This window comes from Bombyx mori, chromosome 27, assembly GCF_030269925.1.
Source record: "Bombyx mori chromosome 27, ASM3026992v2".
In the NCBI taxonomy this organism is placed as follows: Eukaryota; Metazoa; Arthropoda; class Insecta; order Lepidoptera; family Bombycidae; genus Bombyx; species Bombyx mori.
The window spans coordinates 1718918-1731878 of NC_085133.1; the positions used below are offsets into that span (position 1 = coordinate 1718918).

General features: G+C 44.5%; 1 protein-coding gene across 23 annotated transcripts in view; it reads left to right on the forward strand.

Annotated features, from left to right (window-relative positions):
- The window catches only part of LOC101737983 (uncharacterized), a 72144-nt gene that overhangs the window by 40461 nt on the left and 18722 nt on the right, over nt 1-12961 (forward strand). For 16 of the 23 annotated variants that reach the window (XM_062676414.1, XM_012697886.4, XM_062676423.1 and 13 more), the window contains 4 exons: nt 5867-5978; nt 8526-8653; nt 9829-9921; nt 12548-12698. In XM_062676414.1, coding sequence (XP_062532398.1) covers nt 5867-5978; nt 8526-8653; nt 9829-9921; nt 12548-12698 — 484 coding nt within the window. Of the gene's footprint in view, nt 1-5866; nt 5979-8525; nt 8654-9828; nt 9922-11654; nt 11811-11846; nt 12051-12547; nt 12699-12961 lie in introns of those variants that run through there. The other 7 variants (XM_062676424.1, XM_062676428.1, XM_062676426.1 and 4 more) reach the window with 7 other exon arrangements.

Consider the following 12961-nt stretch of genomic DNA (forward strand, 5'->3'; position numbering starts at 1 on the left):
CTATGAGAATTTTGTTCGCGGTAACAAAATCCCAGAGGCGTTTCCTAAGGAGCCGTTCGTAAATTTTTCCTATCGTCGAGAGGAGACTAATCGGACGGTAACTAGAAGTTTCGTTTGTCGGTTTGCCCGGCTTATGTATACCGATAACGTCCGCTTCTTTCCACACCGCGGGAAAGATGCAGTGCGTCATAGCGGCATTTAAAATTGTAGCCAACATTGCTATCAGTTGGACTAGCAAGAGTTTTAGCGCGCGGTTGTGGATGCCGTCGGAGCCGGGTGCCTTCCTAGGTTGGAGATTGTGGATCGCGTCTCTAACTTCGTCAGTGGTAATGGGGGGTAACGCGTCCGAGGGCGGCAGGGAAGCTCTGCGCTCGACCTCCCTGTCGACTAACTCGGTGTGTTCGGGGTCCGCGTGTTGAGTGCTGGTGGTGCACTGCTCTTGCAGTGCATCGGCCAGCAGCTCAGCCTTGTCATCGTCATCGAATGCCGGTGGTTGGCCTGAAGGGCGTAAGAGGGGAGGCATAGTAGCGGTAGTTTCGGATTTGAGAGTCCTAGCTAGTCGCCAGTATGCTTGGTGGGAGGGCGCGAGTTGTTCTAAATAACTATGCCAATTATCGTTACGCGCGTCGCTTAAGCGGGAGTGGACTTCGCGTTGTAGACGACGCATCTGAATCCGGTTTGAATGCGTGGGAAGACGATCGTAGGCCCGGATTGCCGCGTTCCTAACTCTTAAGAGATTCCTAAGATCGGGGGACAGTCTGATGCGGTGGAAGCTGTCCTCCACGTCGACTTCTTTTGAAGATCTAATGATCGCGGAAGAGATGTGATCGGTAATGATGTTTATGGATTCGACGGTGTCCTCGGGGGATGGATTCGAATCCGGGCCGTAAGGGAGGATTGGCGGAGCGGCGTCGGCTAGGCACGTGCCCAGCTTATTCCAATCCACCATGGTCCTCGTAACAGTGACTGGGTTGTGAGGGCGACCGAGCTGCATAACGACAGGTCGGTGGTCTGAGTCGAGCTCTGACATTGCTTCGATGGAACGCAAGCGCAGAGTTACGTTCCTAAGCAATGCCAGGTCTATAGTGCTCGGACGGAGCGCGATGTTATACGGATAACATGTTGGAGTTGGGGGACCGACTATTTCAAAGGTGAGGTCGTCTATAAACGCGTCGAGACGCCTACCGTTAACGTTTGAACGATGGCAGTTCCACCTAGTGTGGTGGCAATTTAAATCGCCTGCCAGGATGACGGAGTCTCCCATGCCGAACAGTGACTCGATGTCACTGCTCAGGAGGGGCTTGTCCGGGGGGAGATAAACGGATGCGATGACGATCGGCTGGTGTCCCGTCAGCGAGATACGGCACACTGACGCCTCGATATGTGAGAGCGTGGGAGTATCGAGAGGGACAACGTGCAGGGCCCGCCTATAGTAAATGGCAGTCCCGCCTTTGGAGGCGGTGAGTCTGTCATTCCTAACCATGACGTAATTCGCGACTTTCGGGTCACGACGCGAGGGCTTCAGACAGGTTTCCTGCACTAATAGAATATCTACAAGATTGTCGCGGAGGAATTCAAAAATTTGATCGCGTTGCCGCGCGAGTCCGTTAGCATTATAGAATGCTAACGTAAGGGAATACGGTTTTTCTCTACCTTTTTGCGCCATTGGTTACCGGTAAAGATTTTTATAACGTGCGGGACACGGACTCGTAGACGTCCATATGATCGAAAGCGGCCGCGAGCCGCTGTTCGGGGGTTACCGACCTACGTATCGCGTCTGCGAACGATCGCAGACGGTCGAAGTTGACCGCGGTGACGAAGTCGCGCACGAGCGCGAAGTCGTTGACGGCAGAGGGTTGCGGGGGACGGAACGCGGGCGCGGGGCGAGGTGCGAGCAGGGGCTGGGGCGCGGGGCGTGTCACGAGCGGGGGCGGGGGTGCGGTTTCCGTTCCCGCCTTCGTATACGGCAGCGGCTTTTTCCACGCTGAGGCCGTGGGAACTGCAGCCGGCACGAAGGCGGGTTTCGGCACTGAAGGTGCCGAAGTCTTTGGGCCGACGGTTCGCGGAGCCGGGTGGGTTGGACGTTTCCGCGGAGCCCTAGGACATCCACGGTAGTTCGCGGGGTGCCCTTGCTTAAGGCATAGGACACAGCTAGGAGGTTCGGTCGCGGTTTCCCTAACTCGCGAGCAATCTAATGTGGCGTGATCGCCGAGGCACTTTACGCAGCGGGGGCGCGCGTGGCAATTACGAGCCGAGTGGCCGTAAAGCTGGCATCTGTAGCACTGCCCGGGAGTACCACGTTTATGGGGGGCTTCGATTGAGATCCCGGATAGGCCGCAAATTGTCGTGAGACATGCGATCTTCTTTTTGGCCTCTGGGGTGGGTTCTAGAGCTACCAGGATCATGTTGTAGGGCTGCTTGCCCCGCCCACTGTGCATCCGGTGCACGCTAACTAACGGGAGGGACTGAGCGGTCAGATCCTCCTTTATGTAATCGATGTCTAACTCCTTGGGGACTCCGCGTATCACTACGCGGAGCTCGCGGTCCTCCTGAAGAGCATAGGTGTGAAAACCTATGTTCTCCTTTCGGAGGTATGAAGAGAGGGCCCTATGGTCGCCCGGCGTTGCGACCTTTATCTGAATCCCATGCGCGACGTTACGCGCATGGGTGTAATTAATTTTGTTGGCCTGAAGGGCCTGGGACACGCGATTCCACGCTGTCTTCTCTTGAAGTATCAGCGGGGGCGGGGCAGCTACTTTAGGAGCGGGCGCGGGCTTGGGACGCGGCGGCGGGGTTACGCGGCGAGCGGAGTACGACTCCGGTGTCACGACTACCTGCGGGCGGGAGGCGGTCGTGGATTTAGTCTGTTTCGTCGTGGAGCTCCGGGACTCCACGGCGCGAGTACGCTTTTTGCCGCGCGTTACGGTTTGGAACCCATCCGAAGTTCCAGGCTGAGGGCTTGACGCGGATTCGAAATCCATCTCCGATTCGGTATCGGAGCCTGAACTCGAAACGATCGAGGTCGCGACGGACGAAGCGCGCGATGACGTAATCGACGCGGGCGCGGGGGTGGGGGTAGCGTTAGGCGCTATGTGAGCCGCATCGTGGGAACGTGCGCTCGAATTTGATACGACGGCGGGGGGCGCGGCGCGTGCCTCCGAGGCACGTTTAAAGTACGCGGCGACGGACGCGGGGGGGGAGGGATTACTACGAGCGGCCCTAAACTCGAGATACTCGGCCCTAATTGACGGGTACCTATCCCGGAGGAACCCGACAATGTCACTAACACTTTCACTGTCTTCCATTTTTCTTTGTTCTTGCCCGGGGGGGGCGGCCCCGGGACTTTTGTTGAACTCGCCGAAAGGCGAGGCCCCGGATAGGATTTGTAACCCCCCTGTGCTGCAGGACAGCAAGGAGCAGGGGGGGGGAATGCCTATGCCGTGAAAACGGCAATCGGCGGGGAAAAGGAAAGGAACCCGCTCGGGCTGTATAATGCTACAGCAGGCAGAATCGCGAGCGGGGGTCTAGTCTTGAAAAAGACTGTTGTTTTGGGAAGGGTTAGGAAATCGCTAGCCTGTGATAGTGCCACAGGAAGCCTGATCGTAGCGATTGGTTGCCTTGAAAAAGACAGTTGGTATGAGGTGGGTATTCACGGTCACAACACTATCACGCACAAATGTGTATTCCGATGCGTAGGTCGCAAGCGACCAACGGATTGGAAGGCACGTTCACACACAACCGAGTCGTAAACGAGAATGTATTCACGGTCACTAAACTGTCGAGCACAGCTGTGAGTTCAGAGACGCAGCTCGCAAGCGGGCCACGGATCGGAAAGCACGTCCGCGCACGACCGAGTCGTGAGCGAGAATGAATAAACGCTAGACAGCACGGCCGTATTTATAGGACTTCGTACACGTCAGCGTGTTTACAAGTATTAAACACGTGAGCGTGTTTACAAGATTTTAAAGTATTGAAATTACAATAAAAGGGACTGTTTAACATCAATTTCTTATCACAGAGTAATTAGTTGATGATCAGTAGGTAAATAGTCATATTTGCGCCGACATATACATATTAAAAAAACGCACACATAGTTTTTCTTTTTTTTTATCGATAACTCTCTCACTACATCACTATTGGAAAAGTCATTGAACTACCGTCTCGATATGCACAGTAGTGGAAAATTAGCGCTTATAGCCATGTAGGTACGCGGTAGGGATGGGCGAACGATGAAATTTGACGATCTCCTTGGGCGATCATAATCCTCCGGATATTAAAGTCACTAGAACTCCTAGACATTAAAACGCCGTCAATCTAAAGAAATCAGGTAAAGGATGTCTGTGTCATTAATTTAGTTAAAAAAAACCCACTAAAGATACTTTCTTATCGTCGTAACAACTTCACTAGCCACTTCAGCGAATAAAAATGCATCAACACACATAGCGCAGTAACATCATTGTGTACAAATAAATATGTACTTAAAAAACTAAATAAATACGCCGTAATACTAAATCAAATGAAAAATATAAATAATAATTTATTTTAATCAAAGTTCTTCTGTAAACATAAAACCAACACAAAATTATTTACGACGTGATGAAATTTTGTAATTATTGTGATAAAAAACAGCTTTATAGTCAATGTAGACTACAATATTCATACCAACTAATAATGCCCACACAATTCATTACATAAATAATTTTGTAAAATTGCCAAACTTTCGTGAGTGACACAAAGCTGTCCAAAAACCTAAACTTTTACATCATGGACTATGGCAAACCCCTAACCCATTTAATAAACCTTTTTTTTTTCTTGGGAAAATGGACAAATAACCGACAACTATCGAACCATCGATAACTATTCTAAAACATCGACAACGTAAATCCCCACATCACTATTGCTACGTAAACTCGTTCAAGTGCGGTATTGATATTGAGGTTGAAATGGCGGAAAAATATCCCCGGCTTACGGCTCACTCCTCCGAACGTTAGATCCAGACAGATTGAAATATCTAGACAGGATATAGACGAGGGGAGAGCAATACTTTCAATCACTGAATGTCTCTTGTTTACCAAGACACAATCTGCACAACCTCCTTGCGGATTTATTTTTAAAAAGTTCACAAGATCTGATATAGTTATGTAATGCAATGGGATGGAAACAACATAGAAACACTAGAAAACCTATTATTCTTTTTACGCTGTGATTTTTATCGTGTTAGGTACCAGAGCTTATAGAGATCACAACGTGAATGTTATTGCCCAGCCTGAGACCCGTCCAAGTCTCAATAACTTTACATAACAGTTGACCTGCCCATCAAATCCAAACGCATTATTGCTTCGCAGCAGAAATAGGTAGTAGTGTACCCAGTATTCTGTCAGTATGCCCTACCACTAGCAAACGGGTCGGTAGGTGATCATGACAAATTTCTCAGGTTCTGCAGCTAAATGACACTCACCACTCAACCTTCCTGGTAGGACCTCTTATGAGTCCGCACGGGTAGGTACCACCAACCTGCCTATTTCTGCCGTTAATGCATTTCGGTTTGATGGATGGGGCAGCCGTTGTAACTATACTGAGACCTTAGAACTTATATCTCAAGGTAGGTGGCGGCATTTACGTTGTAGATGTCTGTGGGCCCCGGTAACTACTTAATACCAGGTGGGCTGTGAGCTCGTCCACCTACCTAAGCAATAAATAAATAAAAATTGGAACCAACCTGGCATCAGAATCGCAAGGCCATTTAATCTATAAGTCACGATAGAATCGCAAACGCGATCACTAGGCCGATGCTATTACTTGGCCAATGCTAATGCCTACCAGTATACTTTCGCCAGATTTAATTGAGGTTTCTTCTTCATTGCAGCTGCACTCAGAATACCGCAGCACGTACAGATGGCACGAATTCAAAGAGCAGCAACAGGGCGTGGTGAAGCAGCCTGCCCCTACACCACCCTCAGCATTACCCATCGCAAGGGGTAAGTATGGTATATAAGTATGGCCGTTTTCTACAAGGAAGCAACGTCATGATGATCGCGTTATCATTGCCGCCGCTGACAACTCCCCGAATCCTGATCATACAGGAGCAAGTCACCGTCGTCGCCCTAGACACGTCCTTACGGATCCATCAGATCCAATAACTCTTGCATTAGAAACCTTCAGCTCTAACACTAGGAGCAGGCATAGGGACCCTGGTAACTGTATTCGTCGAACTCGGCAAAGAGTTCGACGTGCAACTTAACCCATGCATCAGCCCGCTGAGTTTCTCGCCGGGTCTTCTCACCGGGACGCGATTCTGAGCCGGTAGTAGGTTCATTCGCGAAGCAGCTGCTCTTGAGTTGTTAGGTCTTCTTCGGAGGCGCTCGGGCAGCTGTTAGCAAATGCCACCCCTCCTCCGCCTCCGGGTCACCAGTAATATTTCACTCATAAAAAAAAACAAGGAAACAAAATACAATTATGAAGCAAAATTTCTTTGGCACCCTTGCTGAATTTGAAGCCCAATTAACGGGAAATTTCCTTTGAAATAATATTTATAATATAATATAATAAAATAATATTTCTGAAAGTTTCACTTCTACCGCATGGAAACGCATGCTTTTAATTTTACTATGACCTACTTACTCTTGTTCCACCGTTACTATTTCCATTCTTGAGACTATTGCTGTCATGTCATCATTTATCGATCGACAATTTATCGATTACAAGTTATGACAAGTTATGACTTGTAATCGATAAATTGTAATCGTCGATTATCTGACGATCATTTACTTAACTGAAGAAGGGAACATGGTGACTCCCGAAAAACTAGAAACGTGACGTTTTACTGACCAAACTTTTTGATGTATTGATTCCAAGCCCACTGATTTTCTCGCCGGATCTTCTCAGTGGGTCGCGTTTCCGATCCGGTAGTAGATTCTGCGAAGCACGGCTCTTGCTAGGGTTTGTGTTAGCAACAACGTCAGGTTTGAGCCCCGTGAGCTCACCTACTCGCCAGGTGAAGCTGATATGGTCTCTGAAGACTATCAGCTTAAGTAGGGGGAAAAAAAACCACAGCAAACATTAATGTATTTAATGATAGTAATTACTGTGCTTGAAATAAATTCGATAAAAATTCACTAGCATCGACTTGAGATATTCCCCTGTGTTACAGAAAACACATACGACACGAGAACAAATAGTACATACGGATAATATTTAACAAAGACACAGTTTTCGCGCTGCGAGTTTTTTTTTTCCTTTTATGAATACTTCAAAATGTTTTCTTCGCCGCATAAAATGTTACCTACTATATAGGCAAGCCTTTTAAGTTCTATCGTTTCCACATTTCGCGGCAATTTTGAATTTGGAACTATTCTATATAATACGAACGTGTATAAATTTTGAATCTCAAAACAGTTGTCGTGGCCTAAGGGATAAAACGTCCGGTGCATTCATGTTGAGCGATGCACCGACGTTCGAATCTCAGGCGGGTACCAATTTTTGTAATGAAATACGTACTCAACAAATGTTCACGATTGACTTCCACGGTGAAGGAATAACATCGTGTAATAAAAATGAAACCCGCAAAATTATGATTTGCGTAATTACTGGTGGTAGGACCTCTTGTGAGTCGGCGCGGGTAGGTACCACCGCCCTGCCTATTTCTGCCGTGAAGCTGTAATGGGTTTCGGTTTGAGGGGTGGGGCAGCCGTTGTAACTATACTTGAGACCTTAGAACTTATATCTCAAGGTGGGTGGCGCATTTACGTTGTAGATGCCTATGGGCTCCAGTAACCACTTAACACCAGGTGGGCTGGGAGCTCGTCCACCCATCTAGCAATAAAAAAAAAAAAAGCAATTGAAAGTATTAGGATTACCTGATGCTATTGTAATATTCTAATGTGTATAAGTGAACGGTGATATGCGCCTTAATTCGATGCACAAATAATAATTATGCTTTATATAAATTAGATTAGGTAATTGTCTTATGTGTACACAGCAGTTTAATTAAAAAAATTAAATAACACATATACGTAACTAATTAAATGTTACCCTTGTATTTATTACGACTATTCGACCCTTTACACAAGATTGCTTTTTTTATATATTTATTGCTTGGATAGGTGGACGAGCTCACGACCCACCTGATCTTAAGTAGTTCATACCGGAGCCCATAGACATCTTCAATGTAAATGCCGCCACCCACCTTGAGACATGAGTTGTAAAAAGTCTCACTTTTACAGTACAACGGCTGCCCCGCCCTTCAAACCGAAACGCATTACTGCTTCACGGCAGAAATAGGCAGGGTGGTGGTATCTACCCTTCACCATGGAAGTCAATCGTGAACATTTGTTCAGTACGTATTTCATTAGAAAAATTGGTACCCGCCTGCGGGATTGGAACACCGGTGCATCGCTACATTTGCACCGGACGTCTTATCCTTTAGACCAAGACGACTCATTGACTCATCATTGCTTGAAATTCTTGGCATCAGAAACAGGTATTACTCTGAAAACTAAAAATATTGACCAAATCTTTTTGTCCAGGTCCAATAGAGCCAGCCATACCTCGTCGTAAGAAGTATCCGGGCGTGGCCTACAAGACAAATGAACTCTTCGATCCTGTGCCTGCTGACGGGATCAGACCTCAAGGATCAGCGGCAGATCGCGCCAGGGTCGGTGACTATAGAAATTTGAGAGCAACTTGATTATCGCTACAAAATCCATAGCGGATATGAACTTTTTCTAACCTCGACGGGCTAGCTTGACCGAAAGTGTAGGCGAGTTCACAGAACTCAGCCTAGAGATAAACTCCCAATGGAGAGAATTCCCAATGACTTCTAGATTTGTAATTATTTTTTTCGGATTGCGTACTAACCCTATGTAAACTAAACTAGATGTTGCTAATTGAAAATCGGAGTTTAACATTATGAATGGCTATTAAATCTTCAAATGATTTAGACATCACAAAAAAAATCCTCGTTTCCAAAACACTCTACCGATATCTACAAAACATGTACAAGTTAAAAATGTATAAGTCACTAAATATATGTGTCACTTATGACTAATCATTACCGGATATTTTAGCCCCAAATGACGTCACTCATAGTGATGTCACGAACAGAGTAGTGAGAAGATTTCGTATCTATATTTTTGTGAGATTTCTAGTCACTTTCTGATGTCTCTTGTGTCGAATTAAATACAAGTCGAAAGATTACAAAAATTAATTTATATCATAGCCATCTAATTTTAATTTCATATCTGTCACCGCATTTTGTTGAAATTCCACATAAATTCGAATGGTTTTCAAACAGCGCATGCGCGGACAAAAATCAAGATGTCCACTTTCTTTGCATGCATTCATCTCTTTTCTACACTAAATCACATTGAAGTTACGACCCCCACACGACGGATAAGTCATCGATCATTCTTAATCCACCACAAGGGAGATATAGAGGCGTACCAGACCCTGTTTCGCACTAAAGCATCATCAAATCTAGACCAAATACGTTGAATTAAATTCACCGTCTCAATATTCAAGCGTTACTAATGCAAAATCGAGTTATTTTTTTTTATTGCTTAGATGGATGGACGAGCTCACAGCCCACCTGGTGTTAAGTGGTTACTGGAGCCCATAGACATCTACAACGTAAATGCGCCACCCACCTCGAGATATAAGTTCTAAGATCTCAGTATAGTTACAACGGCTACCCCACCCTTCGAACCGAAACGCATTACTGCTTCACGGCGGAAATAGGCGGGGTGGTGGTACCTATCCGTGCGGACTCCCAAGAGGTCCTACCACCAGTGAAAATATTCTCCATCAATATTTGTTTAATATTGTATACAGAGCGCGCAAAGGAATGACGCTGATCGCGCTGGACGCCGTAGCAAGTCTGAGGGGCCCCGACAACCAAGATGGACTGATACAGTCGAACCTAAGGTATTATTTGTTTATTACGAACTATGGACCCGCCCTCGCTTCGCTTCGGAAACTGTAATTTATTATTAATTTCTCCACTATTTAATGGATGTTATTAAACATATAAACCTTCCTCTTCAATCACTCTATCTATTTAAAAAAAGCGCATCAAAATCCGTTGCGTAGTTTTGAAGATTTTAGCGTACATACAGATATAGGGACAGAGAAAACGACTTTATTTTATACTATTTAGTGATGCAACATACAGACAACAATGCGTTAAATTTTTCAATCAGGTTTCAAAGATCTTCATAAGTACATCGATATGCGCGTAAGAGTGAATTGACGCAAACTACTTATGTCCGGTTCGAAAGAGGCAAATGTTATGCTACAAAGTGATTAAGATTTCAAACTCCTGTATCAAAATGAATGGAGGCATTTAAGCCATCTTTTGACAAAGATGACAATAGGTCAACGTGATAAGATTATTAAATCTTTGCTGATCGATACGCGTGCGTAAATTGTTGTCTTAATCGGGCTTTTTCGAAATTTGGGAAAAAAGTAGGCAGCGGCTTGCCTCTGCTCCTGGCATTGCTGAAGTCTATGGGCGACGGTAACCACTCACCATCGGGTGGGCCGTATGCTCGTCTGCCTACAAGGACAATAAAAATAAAAAAAATAAAAAAACGTGGAAGTTTTCCGTTACATTGATAGATAGAGGATAATTTAAAAGCGTGTACATATAATTTATGCTGTATATGCCCCTGCGAAGCAATCTATTTTTTTCTCCTACCTAATCGCGCTGGTAGCCTAGACGAGCTAACTAATTAGAGCTACTTTCGACGCACGAAACAGGTCTATTACTAGGTCTATTACTATTAGGTCTATTACTATTAGGTCTATTACTAGGTCTATTACTAGGTCTATTACTAGGTCTATTACTAGGTCTATTATTAGGTCTATTATTAGGTCTATTACTAGGTCTATTACTAGGTATATTACTAGGTCTATTACTAGGTCTATTACTAGGTCTATTACTAGGTCTATTACTAGGTCTATTACTAGGTCTATTACTAGGTCTATTACTAGGTCTATTACTAGGTCTATTACTAGGTCTATTACTAGGTCTATTACTAGGTCTATTACTAGGTCTATTACTAGGTCTATTACTAGGTCTATTACTAGGTCTATTACTAGGTCTATTACTAGGTCTATTACTAGGTCTATTACTAGGTCTATTACTAGGTCTATTACTAGGTCTATTACTAGGTCTATTACTAGGTCTATTACTAGGTCTATTACTAGGTCTATTACTAGGTCTATTACTAGGTCTATTACTAGGTCTATTACTAGGTCTATTACTAGGTCTATTACTAGGTCTAATTTCAATTTTTAAGAAGAAAAAAATTTCAATTCCATACACTCGCATACAATCTGCAATATACATATTCAAAACACTCATACGCGCACCTTTCATAACTAACTTCCGTAAGTATCATGCAAATGAAACGAGATAAACTCCCCAAATCGAGAACATTTTCTATTCGACAACCGGTTAAAATTAATGCCAACAAAATTACGTACAGTACTTACACAAGATTACGTACATACATGGTGAAGCGGTGTTGAAATTTTCATTCGATTTTCAACTAAAAACATTGCTGCATTATACTTGTATTGATGCATTAACAAAAACACGTCATCCGAGTGGTAATAACCATCGTTATCATTAAAATTATCATAATGAATCAGTCGTGTTTAAATTTTTCCGCGTGCGGTTCACAGCAACGCACCAAGATCGCGAATTTTTTTATTAATCTAATGTCAGTGGTAATTTTTTAAGTCAAACGTTTATTTCTGTTTGGAGTTAAAAAATCTACACAACGGGACCTCAATCTAAAAATCGTATGGTACGCCGCGATATTAATATCTACGAGGTCACTTGCAGATATCAGCCGCACTAGCTGCATTAAGCAATTTTCAATCACGGAAGCCACAATGATAAATGATAATTGCTCTCACAAATTCTACGTAATTGTTCGGCCGACACCAGTTATGTATTTTAATAGCTATCACGAAACAGTAAGAGCAATATTGCCTTGAGAATGTTAGTGATTGTGATATCAAATTTAGTACCTGATTTCATCGGAGTACGTGTATTTTTAGCTCTCAGTTTGTATAAACATCGATTTGAACATTACACGTCCGATTTTGATAATTTTCGAATACTGAACTTAATATTAAATATAGAAACCATAATTTTAAAAATTAAATTTACCGAATTTAAGTTGAGCTGCTATCTCATACTATTTACTATAAGTAGCAGGACCTACATATTGGATACTAGCTGACCCGGCAGACTTCGTAGTGCCTCAATCGATAAATAAAAGACCTAAACTTTTGTATAAAATAAACTTAAAACAAACCAAAAGGATCCGTCCGACGGAGGACACATCAAAGGAATAACAAAATTGTTATTTTTATTTAATTCCGAGCATTTTCATATTTACCTGCCTTTTAAATCTTCTCTGGACCTCGATTCAAGATCAAAATTAGCCAAATCGGTCCAGCCGTTCTCGAGTTTTAGCGAGACTACAGCAATTGGAATAGATTTTGTATGCCTATTAAAATCCTCTTGCGTTGACAGGCCACCACAGCTCTGGGTGAGGTTGTGGTCGCCAAGGAGCCTGATATGGTGAGCACCGAGTACAGGAACCAATTCGCTTGGCCCAAAGACGATACCACACCTAGGAAGAGCATCTCCATGGGGGCCCTAAAGAAGGCTGCGGCTGCTGAAGGTAAAGTAAAATTGTAAACTTCAACTTCAATTACGTTCTCCCCGCGATGACTTACGGCGCGGGAACCTGGACACTGACGGCAGGGCTGGCCCACAACTTAAGAGTCGCACAGCGGGCGATGGAGAGAGCTATGCTCGGTATTTCTCTAAGGGACAAAATCCGGAACGAAGAAATTCGACGGAGAACCAAAGTCGACGACATAGCTCTCAAAGTTAGCAGGCTAAAGTGGCAATGGGCCGGTTACATCTGTCGAGCCAGCAACG